This window comes from Drosophila simulans, chromosome 2R, assembly GCF_016746395.2.
Source record: "Drosophila simulans strain w501 chromosome 2R, Prin_Dsim_3.1, whole genome shotgun sequence".
NCBI classification, from domain to species: Eukaryota; Metazoa; Arthropoda; class Insecta; order Diptera; family Drosophilidae; genus Drosophila; species Drosophila simulans.
In genome coordinates this window covers 5,328,794-5,354,065 of record NC_052521.2, presented here as the reverse complement: position 1 = coordinate 5,354,065, position 25,272 = coordinate 5,328,794, and the positions used below count along the sequence as shown (strand labels likewise).

Below are 25,272 nucleotides of genomic sequence, written 5' to 3'. Positions count from 1 at the left end.
AGAGAGAGAGAGAGAGCTTATGCGCATATATGGCCAGCGGCCAGCGTGGGGATGCTGACTTAGCTTAAAGCATAAATGGGTGATCTTATATCACGCTCACTTGAGACATTTATTTATGCAATGCAACTAAGTGTTGCTGTGTACTTATAGGTACAGTGTACCCTCGATATATGCACATACTACACCTCCCCTCTTTTTTAAAATAACGTAAAGAAATGAAGTTATTTTCTATCAACTATATTATCATTATAAAATAAAAATTACTTAAATATTATTTTTAATGAATTAACATTATTTATGATATAGAATTTTTAAATGAATAAAGAAAAATATGTATGTATTTTGAATTAATAAAAATTCGATTATATCTATGTCTTTGTTATATTGTTTTGGCTGATCAGGCCGTTATTTAAGTTTTATTATGAAAGGTTTGGCATTGATTGCCCTTTTTTTTTTTCATTCTATTTGTGCTTTTTTAGCCTATCTTTATGTACTATTTGTTGTTTCTTACTTCCTGTTTTAATGGTTATATTGTCATTTATTCCTATATCTACTACGTCATAAGGACCTTCGTATCTTTTATCTAACTTATGACCTGTTTCTTTTCTAAGTAATACTTTATCTCCTATTTTTAATTCGAAATTATTTGTATTCCTATCATATCTTAATTTTCTATCCGCTTTTGCTTTTTCTAACATTCTTCTTGCTCTGTTGTACGACAATTCTAGTCTGCATTTAAGCTCTTTAGAGTAGTCGTCTAAGTTGTATATTGGGTCTATTTTGTTTATCTTACTGAAATCTTTGAATTGTCTGGGTAGTCTGCCAAATACTAGTTCGTATGGGCAGTAGTCATGGACTATTGAGGGTGTTGTATTGAAGCAATAAGTGAAATATGGTAACCAAATGTCCCAATCACTTTTGTCAACCGATATGTATGAACGTATATATTCATTAAAAGTTCGGTGGCTTCTTTCTATTGTTCCTAAAGTTTGATGATGGTGAGCGCTAGATGTTAGATTTTCTATATGCATATATTTGCATAATTCATTCATAAGTGAATTTTTGTATTCCGTACCTTGATCCGTAATGAACGTCTTCATTGGACCGTACTTCAGTACAAATGATTCAAATATAGCCTTTGCAACTGTTTTAGCACTTTTATTCGGTGTTGGAATAGTGACTAAAAACTTGGTTAGATCGCATATGATTGTAACTGCATACTCATTTCCGTCTTCCGATTTCGGTAGTGGACCAATGGTATCAATTAAAACAGTATCAAATGCTGTTGCTGGCGTTGGCATCAATGTTAATGGAGTTTTCGTATGTGTTGTAATTTTGGCTTGTTGACATTTCAAACAAGTCTTTACATACTTTGAGATTGTCTTGGTCATCTGAGGCCAATAATAAAATCTTTTGATTTTTGACTGGGTTCGCGAAATACCAGTGTGGCCTCCTTCTATAGGATCATCATGGAATTTTGTCAAAATTTCTTTAATCTGAGCTTCGTCATTTTTGTCTATAATTATCACCTTTTGTAGAATAGCTAGTTCTACTTTTTCGAGTACTCGGTTGCCCTTTATTTTAAATTCATTTAGTGATACAAATTGGAACATCTGTTCACTTGGTGATATTCGCATTTTTGTTATTTTATGCATTCCGGCTTTTGAAATAAGCCTTTGAAAGAATTGATTTAGATCAAATGTTTCATTAGAATACAAGTCATCAACATCAAAGCGTGAAACAATTGTTTTTCCTCGTTTTAATAAACACTTGTGTTTATCTATTTTGATTAAAACATATTTCTTTGTGTCATTATTATTGACAACTTCATAGACTTTGGGCTTTTCTATTGTTTGCTCTTTTTCCTCTTGTATTTTGACTATTGCTTCGTCTTTACAGGAATTTTCCTGTTTAGCTTTTGATCTGGTGGTAACTTTTAATATTTCTCTGTTGATTGTTTTCAGATCTTTTATTGTTATGCGAGACAAGGCGTCCGCAATATGGTTATCTTTCCCCTTAAGATATTCTACAGTAAAGTCATACTCTTCTAAATCCAGCCTCATACGAGTGAGTTTTGAACTTGGATTTTTCATAGAGAATAGGTATGACAATGGTCTATGATCGCTTTTTACCATGAAATGCTTGCCATATATGTATGGTCGAAAATGATTTATGGCCCAATGAATGGCCGTTAATTCTTGTTCTGTAGTGGACTTATTACTTTCACCTTGAGTGAACATTCTTGAAGCGTATGCCACTGGAAGTTGTTGACCATTGTGATCTTGTGTAAGTACCGCTCCGCATGCCTGTTTACTAGCATCGGTTGTTATGCAAAATTCTTTACCGAAATCTGGGTACTGTAGTAATGTTGGTTTCATTAATTCTGTTTTAAGGTATTCGAATGCATCATTGCATTCTGCTGTCCATTCGAATTGAACATTCTTTTTACAAAGCCTCGTTAAGTGGCGTGAATGATCAGAAAAATTTTTAATGAAACGTCTGTAATAATTACAGAAGGCTACGAAACGCCTAGCACTGTCGGCATCTGTTGGTATAGGATATTTTTCTATAACTTCATATTTGGTGTCATCTGGGAGTATACCTTTATCGGTGCATTTGTGACCCAAATATGTTACTTCTTTCATAAAGAAAGAACATTTCCCTGGATGTAGTTTCAAATTATGTCGTCTACATAGCTCGAATACGTTAGTCAAATTTTTGAGCATATGTTTTTCTGAACAACCTATTACTACTAAGTCATCCATATATAGAAATGCTTGCGATGGTTCAAGACCAGAAAATGCAAGTGTCATCATACGTTGGAAGGAGTTTGGTGCTACTTTCAGTCCGTATGGTAATCGCGTGAAGCGATATGAGCCATTGGCTGTTGAAAATGACGTTATATCTCTATACCTTTTTTCTAGTTCTATCTGGTGGAATCCAGACATTAGGTCGAGACATGAAAAATACTTTGCTCTTCCTAATTGATCAAGAATATCTTCTATTCTTGGAAGTGGAAATTTGTCTGATAATAGTTTCTTATTTATTTGACGATAGTCAACTGCTAATCGCCATCTTTTTTCCGTGGAATTCGGAAGTGGTTTCTTTGGAACCAAAAGTAATGGACTATTATATTCAGACATTGATGGTTCAACTATTCCATCATCTATTAATTTTTTTACCTGTCTGGCGATTTCTGGTTTTTGGCTATCTGCCATGCGATAGTTTTTTATATAGACCGGTGTTTTTTCCCCTAATCTGAGTTTTTGTTTGTAGAAATTGTTAGCCGATATTGGTTCTGTTTCTAGACCAAAAATATCGCTAAACTCGGTGCATAACTTAGTTAGTACATTATTGAATTGTTTAGGGAATCTTAATTGTTTTAAAATTTCTTCAGTTCTATTTTCCTTTTCTACTGGTGTTGTAAAAATGTCATAGTCTTTCATTGATTCGCATTTGATCTTCGCGCTATCTATTATGGCGTCTTTATTATTTGTATTTATAATGCGAATCAATGCGTTTTTGCTATCGGCAATGGTGCTTGCTACTATTATACCTGGTTGCAGCTCCTGATTTGGTACTACCACCGTTTTTTCGTTAGTGAGTAATTTGACTTGTCTGATTACTTCGCATCTAGCTGGCAATAAGAGTGTGTTGGAGTCTAAGTTATGTGTAATTGGTACACTAATCTGTCTACTGAAGTTATTGGGTCTTATTGTGAACCAGTCTTTGTTATTTTGAAACTCTAATACGCAATTGTATTTCTTGATAAAATCTATACCGATTATGCCATCGCATGGTATCGGAAAATTCTCAGGTACTACATGAAATTCATGTGGCACTAGAACATCCTGAATGCGTATGTCAAGATCTACTGTTCCTATAGACTGTATGGTTCCTTGCCCAACACCTGTAATATTTGATATATTACTGAAATTTATATTATTATATTCCTTTGCTTTGGCTTTTAGCAATGAAATTTCTGCACCTGTGTCTATTAGTAATGTAAGAACTGTGTTTGTTTCATGGTTTTTTGTCTTAATGAAAATACTCAGATTTAGGTTTATTTTAAACACTTTTACTGTTGATCGCTTAAGGGGGTCTGGCTGTTTTCCGATTGTACGTTACGCACATTTCGGTTGTTATTATTATTCTGACTTTGGTTACCCCTTCGGTTACCTCTGTCTCTGTTATTACCGTGGCCGCGGTAGCCTCCGCGACCTCTGTTGTTATTATTATAACCTTGGTTATAATTCTGGTTATAATTCTGGTTATAATTATTTCTGCCTCTACCGCGATAGTAGGCATTATAATTACCACGTCTATTATTCCCATTATAGAATAAGACTGTGTTTGAATTGCCGGTTATTTCTGTACTGCAGTGTAGGTATTTTTCCATTGCGTCGTTGAATGTACTAAATGTACCTGCAGTTAAGATCATTTTAAGTGTCTCGTTGGCACAGTTTTTGGTCATTGCTGATATCGACTCTTTAGTCGCGAATTTGTCAGCATTATCGGCGTCTAATCCGCCGTCTATGTAAGCTGCCTCGAGCTGCTTACGCATACTGTCTATTTCTGTAACATACTGAGACGCGGTCTTGCCTCTTTGTTGGGCATTTATTAATTTGGCCTTTATAACGTCAGGCGATTCGCCTTTTACGTTTGCCTGCAATATGGTAATTATTGCCTGTATCGTTGTCGCATGTTCTACTTTATAGTTTAATGGGCCAATAATTTTGGTCTTTATGACCTCTACTGCTAAAGTTTCTTGATCTCCTTTAGTTAGATCCGTCAACTTTAGTGCTGTCACAAACCTGTTTAAATGGAGTTTCTTACCATCGAATTCAGGTACTGTGGCAGATACCTGTTTAACGTATGCTCTCTGAGCTTCTAATGCGTTGGCCATGTTTCTTGTATTTGGTACGGTATTAAATTTTAATTCTTCTATTGATTCGATATCGCTTTCGATATCTAAATCTTCTAGCGGCTGCGACTCGTCCAAGTCTCTTAACTGGCTTTCGTCGAATTCTGCTATTTTGGTTAGTTCTGTTGGGACTTCTATTATAATACTGTGTCTAACGCTGGTATTATGTAGTCTTTTACCAAATGAACTGAGAACTTTGAAGCATTGGACTTTATGTTCTTCAGTGAGTTTGCTTTTGTTTGTTACTATTAGGTTTTGTAATGTGTTGTATTGTGTTATCAATACCTTTATGTGAAAAATAAGCGTCTGAGTTTTGATCAGCGCGGTTTTATTAATACATTTATAGGATTTATCAAAAGCATCTCTAATATTGTTTATGGATATGGTTAAGTTTAGCCATTCCATGTATGTACCTTTTAGCGATGTAATCGCACTTGTACCTTTTTGGTGTAGTTTCTATTAGATTTTGTCTAAATCATTGGCTCGACTCATGTAAGTCTTTTTCAACGATCTTTTGTGAAACTGATAAAGTTTTAAGGCCAGGTTAAAAGGCTGATAGGATAACTAAAATCAAAAATAGTAAGTACATTGAGTTTAACTGTGGGGTTGTATCCACGACTTATGTCCCATTTTGATATGGGGAAAATTAGTCTTTATTTGTATATCAAAAGTACAAATAGAATTTTAACTTTGAGAATTGGTCAATTATTGTTATCTCGATCAGATATAAATATAGCTCGAAATTTTAATAGGTCTAAACTGTTGTTAAACATATTTTTACTTGATAGATGAATTCATTATACTCAGTTTACATCGGTTGCAATTTGCAATTTTACAATATTATTACTTATTTTAAGTTTAGGACTGAGTATAATGTGTTAGTTATGAAATGGGTCCCTGATAAGTTAGTAATTTTGTTGCAGCGGAAACCGCATCGACAACATTAATATAATATTTGGGCGGTTGAGGCTATGGCGTATAACGCAGCCCGCCGCTTTACTTCGCACCACGAAGTTGTTGATTGATGGCTGCAAGGCGCTCTTTGTAGCGCTGCCGGTCTTCCTCATTAGTTGCCGTCTTCAGTAGTTCGATGTTGAGCCTCCGGGCGCTGAGCAACTTAATCCGGCGGCCACCCCTCTTCTTTTTAGGTGGCTGCTCCCTCGCTGCAGTCCGTGCCTTGTACTCCTGTATGGTCAAGGGCTTTGGTCCCGCGGACGGATCTACCTCTATTACCTCTTTGATACTTGGCAGATCCCTTTGCTCGACAGGAGCAGGGTGTTCGAACGTCTGCTTGGTAGACATTCGCTGTTGTCATGTGCGGCGCGCCGGTGGAATCCTTTATCCTTTATCCTAATCCTATCCTCGCAGGATGCCGTGCTAATTGCTGTTGCGGCTTACAATGGTCGAGGGCAGTCGTTCATGCAGACGTCGGGTCTTTTCGGCTTGGGTGATGTTGAATTTTCAGTTATTTCTTCATTGATTATTTCTATTTTTGCTGAGTGAGTTGTGGTATTCGGCTTTCTTTGCTGGAGGTTTTCTTTCAGAAAGTCTAATTCGGCAGTTAATTTCTGTGCCGTTGCCCATGGGGGCGGTGTTTTATTTGTATATCATAGCCACTTAATATGTGCTATACCTTTATTTTTGATTTTCTGACATCCGCGTTTGCCCATTACCACACTCTACTCACTCAGTATTTTTGTTTCTTTTTTCCAGTGTCCCGTCTCTAGGTCTCCCGCACTGGTGTAAGGGGCGGCCTGCCTCTCACACCTGTTGTCGCTGTTTAGAATTCCCAAATCAAATCGGCAATATTAGCAGCATTTCCTCAGTAGTCCTCAGATCGCAGGCTCCTGCCTCACGGTCGCCATGTAATAAACCAATATTTGCCACCAATTTAGAACACGTGTTTTCCTTGCAGTTGAGTGCAGCCGTCAGGCCACCTTTTTATTTCTTCTTATCTCTTCGAGTAGCAGAAACGGTTCTGCCTGCTTAACCTCTACAGAGTGTCTAATCTTACCTAAATACTGCGACTGCGCCGCCGTCGACAGCGGCAGAAGAGCAGCGTATATATATATATGTATAAGAGAGAGAGAGAGAGAGCTTATGCGCATATATGGCCAGCGGCCAGCGTGGGGATGCTGACTTAGCTTAAAGCATAAATGGGTGATCTTATATCACGCTCACTTGAGACATTTATTTATGCAATGCAACTAAGTGTTGCTGTGTACTTATAGGTACAGTGTACCCTCGATATATGCACATACTACAGTTCAATAAATTCGATTTGAATGCAACCACTGAACCCGAAAATGTCTTTTCCTCCTCACCTCTGCTGGTCGCGAACCCACTCGTATGGGATGGGATGGATCTATCTCGGATTTGGCCTGTGCCATGGGGCTTTTAAAAATAGCTAGCACATCAGATCTGCCGCTCTCACTCACACACACACATGTGGCCGTAAGGAGAGTGCTTGCCATTATTATTTCTACTATCTAGTGCTCGCTCTTTCTCGTCGTGTGAACTTTAATTCTGTTTTGATTCTTCGCCTTTCGGGAAGTTGTCCAAAATCAATAGTTGCTCTAGTTTGCCAGCCGGCGGACAGAAGTTGAAGCAACATCCCATTGTTTTTTATTAGTTTCTGGCACTTTGGAGCATTGAGAGCTCCACGTTTGGTGATGTAACGCGAAAATGACCTAGGAAAAGCGATCTGAGGAACACTAACCTAGGGAAATGTGGACCAGAAAGCTACTCATTGGATTCGCGAGAATGCCGGCTCCTAATCCGAGATGTAAGTGGTATCAAAACAACACAGGCCTTCCGTATATTTCGTAGAATGTTTGCAATACCCAATTTCATATGTGAAGTAATCGAATTACGCAAAAGATGTGATTCCAACTTTATAGCAAATAACCAACAAGATTTATTGATTGATGATTCGGGACTACTAAGATTCGTTGTGTTGAATAAAAAGCATTCTTATTCAGGTGCGCTTCGTCACTAAGTTGACTTTTTACAACAGTATATATTTCTAAAAATCTATATATTCCACGGAATCATCAAAACTTTTGAATAATGCGTAAACTCATTGTTAGTTCACGAAAAACACTTTACTTTTATTTAAAAATCATAAGTCTAAAAAATGATTTGAACAATAATAACTTGAACTCTAAACTTAACTAAGAAAACCACTCATATTGAAAGGCAAGCGGCTGAGGTTTAACTTAGGAATTTATTCGGGACTCTTACAATTAAGAACAAGATCAGTGCCACGGCACCTGGTTGCCGATGGTGCCCTTCTTGTAGAACTTGGCCGTGGCCGAGGCGGTAGTGGCCAGTGTCGGAGTGGGCGGAGCAGGCTCGTAGGTGGGTCCGCTGCCCTCTGCCTTCAAGACGGCGGCACAGCGCCACTGCCGGTTGTAGTTCATTCGCCACAGACGCACACAACCGTCGTCGCCCGTGGAGATCAGCATCGTGGCCAGCATATTCCAGCAGACGCGCCACACTGGGCAATTGTGCTCGCTAAACTTAATGGTCTGAATGTCCAGCTTGGAGATGTCAGTGGCGTCCCTTTAAATTCAAAAATTATTATTATTATTTGCTTCTGGGTCTTCAAATTGTCGATCTTACGTTACACCCCGCAAGTTCACAATATAAAGATCCTTGCTGGCCACGGCCAGCATGTGGAAGGTGCGTCCGGCATTTGGAGCAAAGGCCACATCCGTGACCGGATCGGTTATATCATTGACAGTATCGATTTTAACGCACTTCCGGGAATTCTCGCTGTAGGCAAACAAGAAGACCTTGCCAGTAGGCGTGGCCGCCTCGTCGCTGCCCGCCTGAAAAATAATTTTTTATATTAGATATATTTAGACCCTGATAGTCTAAGATTTGGAATTTAAATATGCTCACCGCCAGCAGCTGGGTGACCATGTAAGTGGAAGTGTTCCAGGACAAACAGCTCAGCGGCAATTTGTTGCTAATCTCGTGCTGCACGGGCCACTGCGAGAGGTTCATAATGTCCGGTGCCTCATAGATGCGAATGATGCCGTCGGCGGAAGCGGTGGCCAACAGGAGTCCCAGGTACTTGGGCGCAAACTCCACATCCGTGACACTGGTCCGCGAGTCCACAAGGGTGGTGCGGCGCACCCAGCGGCGAGTGGGGGTATTGGTGGCGGATACCTTGTCGCCAATCACCTCCTCCCAAACGGAGGCTGTGCGATCGAAGGAGCAGGTGGCCACAACCTGGCCAAATTCCGGATGCGCCCAGGAAACGCGCCAAATGGAGCCGGAGTGTGCTTTCCAGCTACTCGTGACATTCCACTTGCCCTGCCCATCCTCGTCCCAAATCTGCAAGCAGAAAATCCGTATCAGCTAGGCTGTTTATCGTAGGAAAAACTCGAGTCCTCACCTTGACGGTTTGATCGCTGGAACAGGTGGCCATCCTGCGTCCGTAGTAATCGAATACCACGTCGTGTATCACATCCTTGTGGTCGGCAATAATGGGTTCCACGTCGAACATGATAAAAACTCAACTTATTTACGGAAATCTTGTTTATAAAATGCACGCGCCGAAAAATCTGCGCCGGTAATGCAGCCCTGCAAGACGAGACAGGGTTGGCTTGCAAACAGCCGCCGAACAGCTGTTGTTTACCATGCTCAGTATTTTTTCAGTACGCCGAGGCGAACGGTCACACCGGCCCAGTGGTCCGAATTACGCGTGAAATACGAATAAAAAATCAAGCGAAAAATAACAAAACACAGTACTGCAGTCGATCACAAGCTGATAACGTATCAGCCGTGCCACACGCCCATCCCGGGACTCGCGAGAACCACACAAGTCGGGGAGTCAGGACTCCAATAGCCGCCAAGAGGCCGTTTTGCACCCGGAAAAGAACAGTTACACACAACAAAATTGCCAACCGAAAGAAACGTGCGAAGCGCAGTGCGATGGAGAAGAGTAAGTGCGGTAATCTAAGCGCTAAACGGGTAATTACGGCCCGATCCTATACGATACGATCCGAGCGAAATGTATGCGCATATGTGTATGCAAATGAGCGGGGTGAACAACCCCACAGCATAGACGTATTTAGATCGGGACCCGCGTTTGTTTAGCATTTGAATTCGCTGGCTAAAGTGCGGATTTCAATCAAAGTGCAATGGGCAGCATAAATTCCAATTGCTTCCATCTGCAATATGCTCAATATGTCTTGCCTCGCTCGCCCTCTCTCGCTTGCGCACTCGCTGCTGACCTTGATTCCTATTGGATTTCATACATCGCGCGATGCCCGTGACGTATATATGTATGTGTGTGTGTATGTGTGGGCGAGAGAGCAGCATAGCTGCCAGCGTTTGTGTGTGTGTGTGTGTCAGCCGGCATCAATTACCTAATAAGAACTAAATTGGAGACTGCATTTCTTGTTGGATTGTATTGCATAAATACGATATAAGTATATTTATGAAATATGAGCATATCACAAGGACTCGAATCGGAAATTCAATCCGACGCAGTCACTACACATTCGTAGTATTTTGCTAAGAAATTAAATATACAATTGAACTGTAAACAGTGCACTTTACAGTGCCCACAAGTTTTCAAGTGTGTTATCACGCACAAATTGGTTCAACCGAAGGCACCGGTTGTTTGTTGCTCTGTAGAAGTCCTAGAGATAAGCACATCGAAATCAGGCGTTTCACACGCGACCGACTTTCGGTTCTATTATTATTTGGCAGTGATATCAGTAGACGGTTTTTTTCTGGCCACGCGCCAAACATGAATAATTCGAATAGAATCGAACACCGAAATACAAAAATTTCCGTGCGATAAGATCCCGGGAAAGATTTGAAAACTGAGCCCGAGCCGAAACCGTGAAGACCCGTCACCGTTAAGTATTAATCATAGTCGGTCGCCAAGGCCAATGCCAAAATCGGAAGATTTTTCAGGCACTCGCCTATCTGAGATTAAAGCGGGCGTCGCGTCGGGAATTTCTTTTATGACTTTTAAAAAACCTCTGCTGATGCCGGGAGCAGCGAGCAGCACGGAATGAAAACAAATCAGCGGCGTTCGCGTGTTCTGCTCGTGGCAGCGCACTGAATTCGTTAATAATAATTCGATTCAAGTGCATCGCGCTAATCAATTTCTGGCGTTTTCGCCCATTTAACCCTAATCAGCATCGCTTGCCACTTACGCCAGCAAATTGAGAAATTATGATCGTTGTTGTTGCTGCTGCTCCCAGCAGCAGAGTGCATTTCCGTCAGCGGTTGGGTGAACTCCCAGATTAAGTCCAGCTAGCGCAGAAGCAACAACAACAACAGCACTGCTTAATGCCATCTGCGACCTTGACATTGAAAAGCTGCCGCCGCCCATGAGACACACACAGATACATGGAAGAGAAAAGAGCGGGACGCACTGCTAGTGACAGAGACGGGTAGACGGTTGTTGGCAACAGCTGATCGCCATCGACATGTCGCTCTTATCTTTTATCAGCCGCGGACCGTTAAGGTATAATTGCTGTGCAACAGTGGAACTTTCCTATAGTGGAATCACTGATGTTAAGCTGATTGTGATTGTCGCTGGAAGGGCATGCTTTTATGATTGGTTTTCATAACTATGCAAAAAATTCGATCTAAAACAAAATGTCATTGTAGTTATTTCAGAACTTGTTGAATCAGTATTCAGAGAAACCTTATTCATCAGTGACAATAAAGAAATGATTCTGTTAAATATTTCTCTGGTGCCACTGTACCCAGCATTTATTCATTCGGACATTGTTATGGCATAATTGGTCCACACAAAGATCACTGAAACCGACGGAGCACACTGGTCGTCATTACTTCAGCCACCTTCATAAAAATTGTTATTAATCCCGCAGGTTGTCCCGCTTAATTCCCGCCTTTCTGTTCGAATTAGTGGCGCTCCTTGTACATATGTAGTACTTATGTGGTACATAGTGCACCTATGTATATTCCTCCTGGTCACTTGGCGCTGACTGAGCCAGCAATAAGCAAAACAATAGCAATAACAACAACAATTGGCTTGGCGACCCGCGAGACCCGCCGGCGATTAACATACGAGCGCAACAACCTGAACACGCACAAACACAGGTCCGCGCACGAAAACCTGGCCGTAGCCGTAGTCGAAGCTATAGCTATAGTTGATATTGATAGTGGCGACGCCGAAGTCGGCGTCCGCTGCGCGTTCGGAGAAGCGGCGTTCAGGCATCGATAGTGCTTTCCGGACGAGCATGGCCCAGTTGAGTTCCAAGCGTCGGTCACTGCAGTAGCCATCTAGAAATCGTGCGGAACCAGTCAGTCTAGGAAGTTCAAACCGATCCTACGCCGTCTACTACAATCCGATTCGATCCGATCCGGTCCGACCTCGTCTTCGCAACTGCCATCACAAGCTAGACAAGGGCACACGCAGAGTGGTAAAGCGAGCTGAAACCGTAGACCTAAAACCTAAGACGAACTACTAAACCCAAAACACGACCGTATCATACCCAGCCAAGGTCCCGAAAGGTGCTGCCCTAGAGATAATCGCTCGTCGAGTAAGATTCTTGTACTTTCGGCTGTTGAGTAATGCCAGCAGAGTTCTTATCGCAGGATCGGTGGTAAATAAAGCACAATTATAAGACTCCATACAATGCGAGGGTGCGCACTAGCGGAGCTACTTGAGTACGGGACCGGGCCACACCTGTTGATTTGTTTCCAGTGCAGAGTGTAACCCAAGTCCCAGTTCTCTGCGCGCTTTCCGAGTAAGCGGTTACATAACACCCCGCTGGTTGCCAGAGATCGATTCCGGTGTCCAATCCGACTTTCCGTGCCTTTCAATGCCCGCCGCCTGGCTGGCACACTTACACACTTGCACACATGCACACTGTAATGCCAAAATCATTGACCTCTTCTGCTGGCCATACCACACCGATTTGCATTTCCACACACCGAGCAACCAACAACTGGGGGGGTTTTGTTTCTGTCAGCTTAAGTTTCTTCCATTTTCCCTTTGCGCTCTTCGCCGTTTTGTTTTAATTTTAAATGCGCTGCACATTGAACCCCATATCCGAAATTAATTTTCGTGCTTTTTAAGTTTTATCGCCCTGCCAAGGGGTATCTAAAGTAGAGTGGAGCCATCTTTGACCCGGAAACGGCTTAAGCTCCTGTATTTGCGTATAGTATAGTATTGAAAACTAATTATATAATATGTACTCAGATTGGAACTTTTTAAGTGATATATGCACAGTGTTGATTTAATCGCAATTCGACACCTGTCACTAATTACGTAGTTGCTGAACATAATATTCACTTGCGCCTTTACAACGTACTTCGAAATACTCATTGCATACTTTTGAAGTCACCCGCTTGATCTGTAGATTAGCTTGAATTTCCCGTAGAGTATACCTTGTTCGTTGACCACATCACTTATCAGCTGCCTCATTGACCTGGCAACGATTTATTTTTGGGTCTCATATGGTTGTTTTTTCGGTTTCTTAATTGTATCTCGCCAACTAGTTTATGCATAGATTAGCATTTTCATTTTGTTTTGTTTCGCCGCTTTGGCCTACAATTTCGTGGCAAGGTTTTTGAACTTGAAATGTATCCGAAGCGAGATGATGCACAGGCACTTTCACTGTCCACACACTGTAAACTAAGCCAGCTAGCTGGCCACCAGATACCAGATACCAGATTATCTAATCCGATTTGCATTCACCGATTTAAAGCAGCTTTTTGGATTTAGCCGATGTTGATCACGATATTAGGCACTCTGGCTGCTTTTCTCGCATTCCTCTTGACATTGATCTTTGGCCGCGGCCAGAAAAGATCCATACCCGTCCAATCGTCTGCAGCAACATCCGCCACGACAGCAACAACTGGCGACAGCGACAACGGCAACACCAATCGTAAGAATCCTCCACTTTGCTACACCGAAACACTTGAAGGGCACACAAATCGCACACCTAGCTGATAACCCAGTTTAATTAGTTCATTATGTGTATACGACTTTTGACCACGACTCACGCGTACCTTGTTTTCCTTATCTCTGCTTACAGACAACTCCAGCGTGATTGCAGCTACAGCAACAGCAACAACCACCAGCAGCAAGCCTCCCATTGCTCCAGCAGCACCTCCTTCGGCGGTTAAGGCGGGTGACAAGCGATTCCCCAAGGCGTGCATCAAGAAGGTCCAGTTCTCCAGCGAGAGCCTCCGGTCCGACGTGGAGGAGCTGTGCGACCAGCTGAAGGATAGCGCACTCAGCAACCTAAACAACGACAACATCCGCATCGCCTGCCACCAGAACAACAACAACAGCAGCATCAACAAGAACCAGAACAACAACAGCATCGACATCAGCATCAGCATCAACAAGATGAGCGAAACAAATGAGTCCAATGACACGGCCGCCCAAACCGCCGAGGGCGACCGTCCCAGCTTTTTGGTACGATTCATCAAATTTCCCATCTTTTGGCAGCATCACTTAGCCACCGCTTTCCTTCCACAGGTGGGCGATGAGATCGACGAGCGGGCCGCCGAGGCGGGCGAGGCCTGCGACGAGTTCCCCCAGAAGATGCAGAGCGATGTCCGCCAGAATGGGGATATTTCCGAGCGGCGCAAGCGGTTAAGGTAAGCCCATTTGGGTTTAGCCCAAACAAAATGGGACAGACAACATAAGAAGTACATTATGGTTGTGGATAGAAAGCCATCTATTGGACATAAATATCTTAAATAAGATTGCGGTCTTTATACTCAGAATTAAGAACATTGAACATAGCGAAAGGATATATATGAGGACTTTTAGTAATCTATTTTTTTATAGATATGATTTTAATAGGCTAAGCAAGCTATATCATTATGTTTTCTTCACAACTTTAGGTATCTTACTTAAAAATCCAATAATAGTTCTTAATCTACTTTAATTGGTTTAGTTCAGCATTTCCTCCTAATCTTATCTCCACAATGCTTGGAGCCCTTGCAGTATCAGATTAGGACTCTTTGAATCTGGCAACCCATCCACTTCAATGAAAGCTATTCTTTCATTTAGACACTTGAGAAGTGAAGCGTTTATAGCTCAAGATATACAATAGCCCACATTTGCGCTGAGTGTAGCGAGCAAAACAAAAACAGGTGGCTGCGTCACAGCCAAACGCCGCCAAACATATCGCGTGAGTTTAGGGAAAAGAGACGGCGCAAAGCTCGCGACCGTGTGTGCGAGTGGGAGGCAGTCTCTCAGCCAGCTTTCCGAGAACTTTCGCGGTGCGCAAACATGGAGAGAAAAGTGGCGAGAAGTGGCGGCAATAGAGAGTGCCATGTGGGAACGCCGCATTTTGTTTTCATTCATGTAATGTTCAAAACTCGTTTGGCCAGCGACTGGCTCGCTCAGCGGCTCTCTCCGCTTCTCCGGCCCACGGGGCGTATGAGCGATGGTGGCCAACACCGCTCGGCGGTTCAGTTCCCTGGCAGTCGTCGGCTCCGTCGGTCCGCAATCCGCTTTCCGCAAACCCCAGAAGTACGGCAGATATACAGCAAGACTCAAGACCCAAGACCCAGCCCGTTTCCCAAATAAGTTTCTCGCGTGTGCGGACATCGTTCGACATTGATTTTTGTGTGTGGATATTTCGGCCAGCGGAGCGCGGTGAAAGTGGTGCAGCGGCATTAAAATATTTTGTGAGCGGCCCGCTTATTAGTCACACTTGCATAATTGCGAGGAGCCGCTAAAGCACCACGACGATCCCCCTGCCAGAGTTCACTTTGGATGCTATTGGCCCTCGTGGAGCTCATTAGAATGTTGAAGCGTCGCGCCAGCAAGCGTTTCGTACTTGTTGAGTCCGGTGAAGATAATGCCAACGGTTCCGGATCCGGATCCGGCTCGGGCCCGGGCTCGGGATCAGGAGTGGTTATACCCCAATTTGTGGCCGTGGATTGCGGGCAGAACGAGAGCAACAACAATAACAACAACCATGTCGGCGAGATGAGTGCCAGCATCAGCAATCACAATAGCGCCAACAACCAGTCGTCGCCATCGCTGCTCAGCGTGCCCGTGGTGGGAACCCTCAAGTAAATGCCATCTTTAATACCCCATTTGTTTATTGCAATGCGATACTCGCTGACAAGATGTAAACAAAAGCGAATTATGTGCAGAACTTTTGATCATGTCAGCCAAACCGGTTTGTCAAATCTTATTGTGCCTTCCGTTTCTTCGCCACCTGTCCCATCGCGCCATAACTTACACTGGCCAGCATGAAAAGGGTTTGATTCAGTTGATGGTACAGGCAAAGCTTAACTTTTGCCTTGGTAATATAGTAAGAGATCTAAGCAAACATTGAACTTTATGGAAACTTTATGTTTTAAAAGCCCGAAAAAATGTTTTTCAAAGTAAGGTGAGAGTAATTCCTTGCAATTTACAACCTCGTTTATGACCCAGTAGTTTCCTATGTGGCTATATTCTCAATTGAAGTCTTAGGCCTGGTTTTCCCACATTATATCCCAGCAACATACTAACTTTGCTTTCCCTCACCTCTTCCAGGCCGAGTATGTCGCGTGGCACAGGGCTGGGCCAGGACCGGCACCAGGATCGCGACTTTCACATCGCCACCACCGAGGAGTTCGTGAAGCGCTTCGGCGGCACCCGAGTGATCAACAAGGTCCTGATTGCCAACAACGGTATCGCGGCCGTCAAGTGCATGCGATCCATCCGGAGATGGGCGTACGAAATGTTCAAGAACGAGCGAGCCATCAGGTTTGTGGTGATGGTCACTCCGGAGGATCTGAAGGCGAACGCCGAATACATTAAGATGGCGGATCACTATGTGCCCGTGCCCGGCGGATCGAACAACAATAACTACGCCAATGTCGAGCTCATCGTGGACATTGCTCTTCGCACCCAAGTGCAGGTGAGTCCGGAATCTGGGGGCCACCGCCATAGAAGTGGCCAGTGTCGGTTGCGCCGAGTCGTCTATTTGCCTTGGCCAGCTCCACCCAAAACGCATCGTACGATTCGTATTTGCACTCCGTCAATCGGGGGAACTGGCAAAGTCAAGCGATCGCCCCGCATACCAATAAAGAGACCCCTATTCCTATACGAATACGTATTCGTGTGTTTACGAGACGCCCGGCATTTCTAAACAGATGACTGTGTGTGTGTTAGCCAACACTGTGCTACAAAATTAGACAACATACACCCGGGTAGAGAAGTTTTGAGCTATCTACAATCCCGTTTTCGAAGTATCTAATGTATGTCCGAGTGCAATTTAAAGGTATTTTATGAAAACCTTCGACAGTGTAAACGGTTGTACGTGTCAATTGCCAATAAACAAATAAAATTACACGTTTTGAACGAATCACATACAGTTGGGAACAATTAAGATTCGTTAAAAGTGTAAAGTTTAAGTATCTTAGAGCTTCCAAATACACAGCGTGATTTTACCTTACTGCGTATATTAGCTATAATCTTTAATTGCCATTCCAAGATCCAACACTAAAACTAACAAATTATTTTCCTACATGCACATATAATACATATAATATATAAAAACCCTGTTGAGTCTAAGTGGCAACAACTATAAGTAATACAATTGTGTCTGCTTGTTGCAATTTAAGAGTTGTTCGAGTGACAGAAGATTGCCTTCAGAACAGCATTGCACCTGTAATCTAAGACCCTTCACCATTCCGCCTCCCAACGGAGCTTAGATTGGACTGCATTCGCAGTACTTTCAAGTGGAAATTCAGTGTTAGGTGTTTACTTTCCCTTAGGTATAGCAGGGCACTAGGGGTTAATTAGCAGCCGACGACGACGACTCTTGTTGCACAGTGTGAATTATCTATTTTGTTTTGCTATCCGGGTGTTGCCAATGAACGTCGCAATGACGTCACGATTGATTTTTACCTACAATAAAGCTCCATAATTTTCCCCACACCCGCGACGAGTACGCCGTCCTTGGGGCATTGGGCTTATTAAATCAAAATGAACTGATTATATGAACCTGTGTTCGAACCCTTTCTGATTGCAGGCCGTGTGGGCTGGTTGGGGTCATGCCTCCGAGAACCCGAAGCTGCCGGAGCTGCTCCACAAAGAGGGTCTGGTGTTCCTTGGCCCTCCGGAACGTGCCATGTGGGCCCTTGGCGACAAGGTGGCCTCCTCGATTGTGGCCCAAACTGCCGAAATCCCCACCCTGCCGTGGTCCGGATCGGACCTGAAGGCCCAGTACAGTGGCAAGAAGATCAAAATTTCCAGTGAGCTCTTCGCCCGCGGTTGTGTGACCAATGTGGAACAGGGTCTGGCCGCTGTTAACAAGATTGGTAAGTGTGATCTGTAAAAATAGAGTTTCGAACAAGTTGTTCACGTTCTTGTTTCACCCAGGCTTCCCCGTAATGATCAAGGCCTCGGAAGGAGGTGGTGGCAAGGGTATTCGCCGCGTGGACACCACTGAGGAGTTCCCCGCCCTGTTCCGCCAGGTTCAAGCTGAGGTGCCCGGCTCACCGATTTTCGTGATGAAGCTGGCACGCGGAGCCCGCCACTTGGAGGTGCAACTGCTGGCGGATCAGTACGGCAATGCCATTAGCTTGTTCGGCCGTGACTGCTCCATCCAGCGTCGTCATCAGAAAATTATTGAGGAAGCTCCTGCCATCGTGGCCCAGCCAGAGGTGTTCGAGGACATGGAGAAGGCCGCGGTGCGGCTGGCCAAGATGGTGGGTTACGTCAGCGCGGGAACCGTAGAGTATCTATATGATCCGGAGGGTCGCTACTTCTTCCTGGAGCTGAACCCCCGTCTGCAGGTGGAGCATCCGTGTACGGAGATGGTGGCCGATGTGAATCTTCCCGCTGCTCAGCTGCAGATTGGAATGGGAATTCCCCTTTACCGACTCAAGGACATCCGTCTGCTGTACGGAGAGTCTCCGTGGGGCTCGTCAGTCATTGACTTCGAAAATCCACCGAACAAACCGCGTCCCTCCGGACATGTTATCGCTGCACGTATCACCTCGGAGAACCCCGACGAGGGCTTTAAGCCCAGTTCTGGAACCGTTCAGGAGCTTAACTTCCGCTCGAGCAAAAATGTGTGGGGCTACTTCAGTGTGGCTGCCAGTGGAGGATTGCACGAGTTCGCGGACTCACAGTTTGGGCATTGTTTCTCCTGGGGCGAGAACCGTCAGCAGGCTCGAGAGAACCTGGTGATTGCCCTGAAGGAGCTGTCCATTCGAGGTGATTTCCGAACCACGGTGGAGTACCTGATCACTCTGCTGGAAACGAATCGGTTCCTCGACAACAGCATCGACACCGCCTGGCTAGATGCCTTGATCGCAGAGCGTGTGCAATCCGAGAAGCCTGATATCCTGTTGGGCGTAATGTGCGGATCGCTGCACATCGCAGATCGTCAAATCACTGAGAGCTTCTCCAGCTTCCAGACCTCTCTGGAGAAAGGTCAGATCCAAGCAGCGAACACGCTGACGAACGTGGTGGATGTGGAGCTTATCAACGATGGCATCCGTTACAAGGTGCAGGCCGCCAAGAGCGGAGCCAACTCCTACTTCCTGCTGATGAACAGCTCGTTCAAGGAGATCGAGGTGCACCGCCTCTCTGACGGAGGTTTGCTCATCTCTTTGGAGGGCGCCTCCTACACCACGTACATGAAGGAGGAGGTGGATCGCTACCGCATTGTGATTGGCAACCAGACATGTGTCTTCGAAAAGGAGAACGATCCTTCGCTGCTGCGCAGCCCCTCTGCGGGAAAGCTCATCAACATGATTGTGGAAGATGGCGCACATGTAAGCAAGGGCCAGGCCTTTGCTGAGATTGAGGTGATGAAGATGGTGATGACCCTGACGTCCCAGGAGGCAGGCACAGTGACATTTGTGCGTCGACCAGGAGCTGTTCTAGATGCTGGATCCCTTTTGGGCCACTTGGAGCTGGACGATCCATCGCTGGTGACGAAAGCACAGCCCTTCAAGGGTCAGTTCCTGCAGCCAGAGAATGCACCGGTGCCCGAGAAACTGAATAGGGTGCACAACACTTACAAGAGCATCCTTGAAAACACACTGGCTGGTTACTGCCTGCCGGAACCTTTCAATGCGCAGAGACTGAGAGACATTATCGAGAAATTCATGCAAAGCTTGCGGGATCCCTCGTTGCCGCTGTTGGAGCTGCAAGAAGTTATCGCCTCCATCTCAGGTCGCATACCCATATCCGTGGAGAAGAAGATCCGGAAACTGATGACGCTGTACGAGAGAAACATAACTAGTGTGCTAGCCCAATTCCCCTCGCAGCAGATCGCCAGTGTTATTGACAGCCATGCGGCCACGCTGCAGAAGCGCGCTGACCGTGATGTCTTCTTCCTGACCACCCAGAGCATTGTGCAGCTGGTGCAGCGCTACAGGAACGGAATCCGCGGCAGAATGAAGGCCGCCGTTCATGAGCTACTGCGTCAATACTACGATGTGGAGTCTCAGTTCCAGTATGGACACTACGACAAATGCGTGGGACTGGTGCGCGAGCACAACAAGGACGACATGCAGACGGTGGTCAACACCATCTTCTCGCACTCTCAGGTGGCCAAGAAGAATCTGCTGGTCACTCTGCTCATTGATCACCTGTGGGCCAACGAACCTGGACTAACGGACGAATTGGCCAACACGCTGAGTGAATTGACCTCTTTGAATCGAGCTGAGCACTCTAGGGTTGCTCTGCGGTCCCGCCAAGTTCTGATCGCTGCCCACCAGCCGGCCTATGAGCTGCGCCACAACCAAATGGAGTCGATCTTCCTCTCCGCCGTTGACATGTACGGTCATGACTTCCACCCCGAGAACCTGCAGCGCTTGATTCTGTCGGAGACCTCAATCTTTGACATCCTACACGACTTCTTCTACCACTCTAACCGGGCAGTGTGCAATGCTGCTCTGGAAGTCTATGTAAGGAGAGCTTACACATCCTACGAGCTGACCTGCTTGCAGCATTTGGAACTCTCCGGTGGCCTGCCGCTGGTGCACTTCCAGTTCCTCCTCCCCACAGCTCACCCGAACAGGCTGTTCTCGCGCATGTCCTCCCCCGATGGATTGGATCAGGCAGCGGCAGAGTCCTTGGGAAACTCATTCGTGCGCACCGGAGCGATAGCAGCCTTTGACTCCTTCGAACACTTTGAGATGTACTCGGACGAGATTCTGGATCTGCTCGAAGACTTCGTCTCGCCAGCCATGGTTAATGCCAAGGTCCTGGAAGCCGTAGAGGCAGCGGATTCCATCTCGGACAGCCGACACAGCACCTCGATCAATGTGTCGTTGTCGGATCCCGTAACCCGGGCGAATGCTGCCGAGGAGGCCAAGTCCACCGAACCGATTCACATTGTTAGTGTGGCTGTGAGAGAAACGGGCGAGTTGGATGACCTGCAAATGGCCCAGATCTTTGGAAATTATTGCCAAGAGCATAACGAGGAGCTCTTCCAGCGACGCATTCGTAGGATTACATTTGCTGCTCTGAAGAAGCGACAATTCCCCAAGTTCTTCACGTTCAGAGCCAGGGATAAATTCACGGAGGATCGTATTTACCGGCATCTGGAGCCAGCATCTGCTTTCCATCTGGAGCTGAACCGCATGAAGACGTACGATCTGGAGGCTCTGCCCACGGCTAACCAGAAGATGCACCTGTACCTTGGCAAGGCCAAGGTGTCGAAAGGTCAAGAGGTTACGGACTACCGTTTCTTCATTCGCTCGATCATCCGTCATTCGGATCTGATCACCAAGGAAGCCTCTTTCGAGTATCTGCAAAACGAAGGAGAGCGCGTGCTCCTGGAGGCCATGGATGAGCTGGAGGTGGCATTCTCGCATCCGCACGCCAAGCGCACCGACTGCAACCACATCTTCCTGAACTTTGTGCCCACCGTCATCATGGATCCGGCTAAGATCGAGGAGTCTGTGACAAAGATGATTATGCGATATGGTCCGCGTCTGTGGAAGCTGCGTGTACTGCAGGCTGAGCTCAAGATGGTCATCCGCCAGTCGCCACAGTCACCCACTCAGGCAGTGCGTCTGTGCATTGCAAATGACTCCGGCTACTTCCTGGATATTTCGATGTACACCGAGCAAACAGAACCAGAGACAGGAATCGTAAGTTTAAATTGAGATCTTCCTTAACCGGTTTAAAATTGTTATAATATTCCTTCAATTCCAGATTAAGTTCAAGGCCTACGGTGAGAAGCAGGGATCTCTGCATGGACATCCCATTTCCACGCCCTACATGACCAAGGACTTCCTGCAGCAGAAACGTTTCCAGGCGCAGTCCAACGGTACCACCTATGTCTATGATGTGCCCGACATGTTCCGCCAGATGACCGAGCGTCACTGGAGAGAATTCTCCAAGGCTCGTCCCACCGTGGACATTCGCACTCCGGACAAGATTTTGATCGAGTGCAAGGAGCTGGTCCTCGAGGGCGACAACCTTGTAGAGATGCAGCGTCTGCCCGGCGAGAACAATGTAAGTGGACTTAAATCCTGACGCTATCGAAGGTACTGTAGCAATGTTCTCTTTATGTGTTTTTAGTGCGGCATGGTTGCCTGGCGCATTGTCTTGGCTACTCCCGAATATCCGAATGGCCGTGAGATCATTGTTATAGCCAACGATCTCACCTACTTGATTGGTTCCTTTGGAATTAAGGAGGACGTTCTGTTTGCCAAGGCTTCCCAATTGGCTCGCCAACTCAAAGTACCGAGGGTAAGTTTGGTTTTATCTCGCAGTAATTCCCAATCTTTACCAAATTACATTTATTTTTCCAGATATACATCTCCGTGAACAGCGGTGCCCGCATCGGACTTGCTGAGGAGGTTAAAGCTATGTTCAAGATCGCATGGGAGGATCCAGAAGAGCCAGATAAGGGTTTCAAGTACCTTTACTTGAGCACCGAGGACTATGCTCAGGTGGCCAACCTGAACTCGGTGAGGGCTATCCTGATCGAGGACGAGGGCGAGCAGCGTTACAAGATTACCGACATCATCGGCAAGGACGATGGCCTGGGCGTGGAGAACCTGCGCTACGCCGGCTTGATTGCCGGTGAAACGTCGCAGGCCTACGAGGAGATTGTTACCATTGCTATGGTTACCTGCCGCACTATTGGCATTGGATCCTATGTGGTGCGCCTGGGTCAGCGCGTTATCCAGATCGATAATTCGCACATTATACTCACTGGCTATGCTGCGCTCAACAAGGTAAGCAAATCAAAGCTCGTCTTACAGTTGATTTCTTAAGCAGTTTGCTGATCTCCATTACACTGATTTTTCGAAACGATCAATCTAACAATTTATTGTCTTAATTTCAAGCTTCTTGGACGCAAGGTGTATGCCTCTAATAATCAGTTGGGTGGCACACAGATCATGTTTAACAACGGAGTCACCCACAAAACAGAGGCCATCGACTTGGACGGTGTCTACACCATCCTCGACTGGCTCTCGTACATCCCCGCGTACATCGGTTGTGACCTTCCCATCGTTTTGCCCAGCGATCGCATCGAACGCCCTGTGGACTTCATGCCCACCAAGTCGCCCTACGATCCGCGCTGGATGCTGGGCGGCCGTGTAAATCCCGTGAACGCGAATGACTGGGAGAACGGATTCTTTGATCGGGACTCGTGGAGCGAAATCATGGCCTCGTGGGCCAAGACAGTGGTCACTGGTCGCGCCCGTCTAGGCGGTGTCCCCGTGGGCGTAATAGCCGTTGAGACCCGCACTGTAGAAGTGGAGATGCCCGCCGATCCTGCCAATCTCGATTCGGAAGCCAAGACCCTGCAGCAGGCAGGTCAGGTGTGGTACCCCGACTCCTCGTACAAAACAGCACAAGCAATCAAAGATTTTGGACGAGAGGAGTTGCCGCTGATTGTTTTCGCAAACTGGCGAGGCTTCTCCGGCGGCATGAAGGACATGTACGAGCAAATCGTCAAGTTCGGAGCATACATTGTCGACGGCCTGCGGGAGTACAAGAAGCCTGTGCTCATCTATCTGCCGCCCAACGCCGAGCTGCGAGGTGGAGCCTGGGCTGTGCTGGATTCCCTCATTAACCCGCGCTACATGGAAACGTATGCCGATCCGGAGGCCAGAGGAGGAGTTCTCGAGCCGGAGGGTATTGTGGAAATAAAGTACAAAGAGAAGGATCTGGTCAAGACGATTCACCGCTTGGATCCGACCACCATTGGGGTAGGTTTTAAATGTGAAATCAAAAAACTAAAATAGTTCTTACTAAATTTATATATGTTATCCATAACAGCTGAAAAAGGAGCTCGATGAGGCAAATGCGTCTGGCGACAAGGTCAGGGCTGCTCAGGTGGACGAAAAGATCAAGGCCCGCATCGCTGTGCTTATGCACGTCTACCACACGGTAGCAGTTCACTTTGCCGACCTGCACGACACGCCGGAGCGAATGCTAGAGAAGGAGTGTATCAGTGAGATTGTGCCTTGGCGCGATTCCCGCCGCTGGCTGTACTGGCGTCTGCGACGTCTGCTGTTGGAGGACGCGTATATTAAGAAGATTCTGCGCGCTCAGGACAACCTCTCCGTGGGTCAGGCCAAGCAGATGCTGCGTCGCTGGCTGGTAGAGGAGAAGGGTGCCACAGAGGTGAGACATTTTGAGCTTCCACTCCAGGAGACCACTAACTTATTCTCCTTATGTATAATTAGGCTTATCTGTGGGACAAAAACGAGGAAATGGTGTCTTGGTATGAGGAGCAGATCAATGCCGAATCTATTGTTTCCCGCAACGTGAACTCCGTGAGACGGGATGCCATTATTTCTACCATTTCGAAAATGCTCGAGGTAAGAGCAGCACAAATCTTGATACTTATAATTCAGGAACTAACTCCTCCATTTATATATCTTTCCAGGACTGTCCCGACGTAGCGCTGGACGCTGTAGTGGGTCTTTGCCAAGGTCTGACGCCTGTGAATCGTGGCGTGGTCGTACGCACATTAGCCCAGATGCAGCTGAATGAGGAGACCTCTAACAGCAACCAGGGATGATTCTACGCTATGTTCTAAGTTCTTTTTAGGCCCTCTATTTCATCCTTCCCGTTCCCGCCACATTTCACCACATTTCTCAGTCCCGCTTTGCGCTTGTAAGATATCGCAAGGCGTGCATGATGTGCATTTTGTTTAGTTAAATTTGTTTAAAAATAATTAGCGTAAATCTAGCTATGTATTGGAGTTGTAGGCATGGGTTAATTTGTTGCCTAAGTGGCCCGATAAACTAGTTGTATCGTGTACATATTTGATTATGTATATCCCCTGAATACAGATCATTCCATTAGTTGTCTAAGAACTAAAGTCCTTTGTACACAGAGCTTTTTGAATTATACGAGTTACTGAAAAAAATATATGTATGGTACACTACATTAA

At 45.6% G+C, this 25,272-nt stretch overlaps 2 protein-coding genes across 6 annotated transcripts; one reads left to right on the top strand and one right to left on the bottom strand.

Moving 5' to 3' along the window:
- Positions 1 to 8,131: 8,131 nt before the first annotated feature.
- On the bottom strand, positions 8,132 to 9,543 carry LOC6733470 (nucleoporin seh1). Its single transcript, XM_002080491.4, has 4 exons — positions 9,330 to 9,543; positions 8,831 to 9,268; positions 8,549 to 8,757; positions 8,132 to 8,488 (listed from the first exon to the last, which is right to left on the bottom strand). Exons 1-4 carry the CDS (start codon positions 9,438 to 9,440, stop codon positions 8,182 to 8,184), a joined length of 1,065 nt encoding a protein of 354 aa, XP_002080527.2. The 5' UTR covers positions 9,441 to 9,543; the 3' UTR covers positions 8,132 to 8,181.
- Positions 9,544 to 9,746: 203 nt separating this feature from the next.
- LOC6733469 (acetyl-CoA carboxylase) lies at positions 9,747 to 25,266 on the top strand. 5 transcript variants are annotated; one of them, XM_016167282.3, is made up of 14 exons: positions 12,141 to 12,345; positions 13,639 to 13,815; positions 13,966 to 14,351; positions 14,415 to 14,536; positions 16,437 to 16,803; positions 17,920 to 18,208; positions 18,270 to 22,003; positions 22,068 to 22,370; positions 22,437 to 22,607; positions 22,670 to 23,098; positions 23,210 to 24,079; positions 24,150 to 24,497; positions 24,560 to 24,694; positions 24,763 to 25,266. In XM_016167282.3, exons 2-14 carry the CDS (start codon positions 13,656 to 13,658, stop codon positions 24,895 to 24,897), a joined length of 7,449 nt encoding a protein of 2,482 aa, XP_016026421.1. In that variant the 5' UTR covers positions 12,141 to 12,345; positions 13,639 to 13,655; the 3' UTR covers positions 24,898 to 25,266. The 5 variants fall into 5 exon arrangements, with proteins under 5 accessions (XP_016026426.1, XP_016026421.1, XP_016026425.1 ...); XM_016167286.3 differs by having other exon boundaries at positions 13,636 to 13,815; XM_016167287.2 differs by lacking the exons at positions 12,141 to 12,345; positions 13,639 to 13,815 and adding an exon at positions 9,747 to 9,878.
- Positions 25,267 to 25,272: the final 6 nt, after the last annotated feature.

Excerpts from the sequence above, each read along its gene's own strand:
- LOC6733470 (XM_002080491.4), bottom strand. The coding sequence starts at position 9,440 with ATGTTCGACGTGGAACCCATTATTGCCGACCACAAGGATGTGATACAC. Across the intron at positions 9,269-9,329 it reads CCAGCGATCAAACCGTCAAG|ATTTGGGACGAGGATGGGCA; the intron begins GTGAGGACTCGA and ends TTCTGCTTGCAG. Across the intron at positions 8,758-8,830 it reads TGGTCACCCAGCTGCTGGCG|GCGGGCAGCGACGAGGCGGC; the intron begins GTGAGCATATTT and ends ATTATTTTTCAG.
- LOC6733469 (XM_016167282.3), top strand. The coding sequence starts at position 13,656 with ATGTTGATCACGATATTAGGCACTCTGGCTGCTTTTCTCGCATTCCTC. Across the intron at positions 14,537-16,436 it reads GAGCGGCGCAAGCGGTTAAG|GCCGAGTATGTCGCGTGGCA; the intron begins GTAAGCCCATTT and ends CACCTCTTCCAG. Across the intron at positions 23,099-23,209 it reads GCTATGCTGCGCTCAACAAG|CTTCTTGGACGCAAGGTGTA; the intron begins GTAAGCAAATCA and ends CTTAATTTCAAG.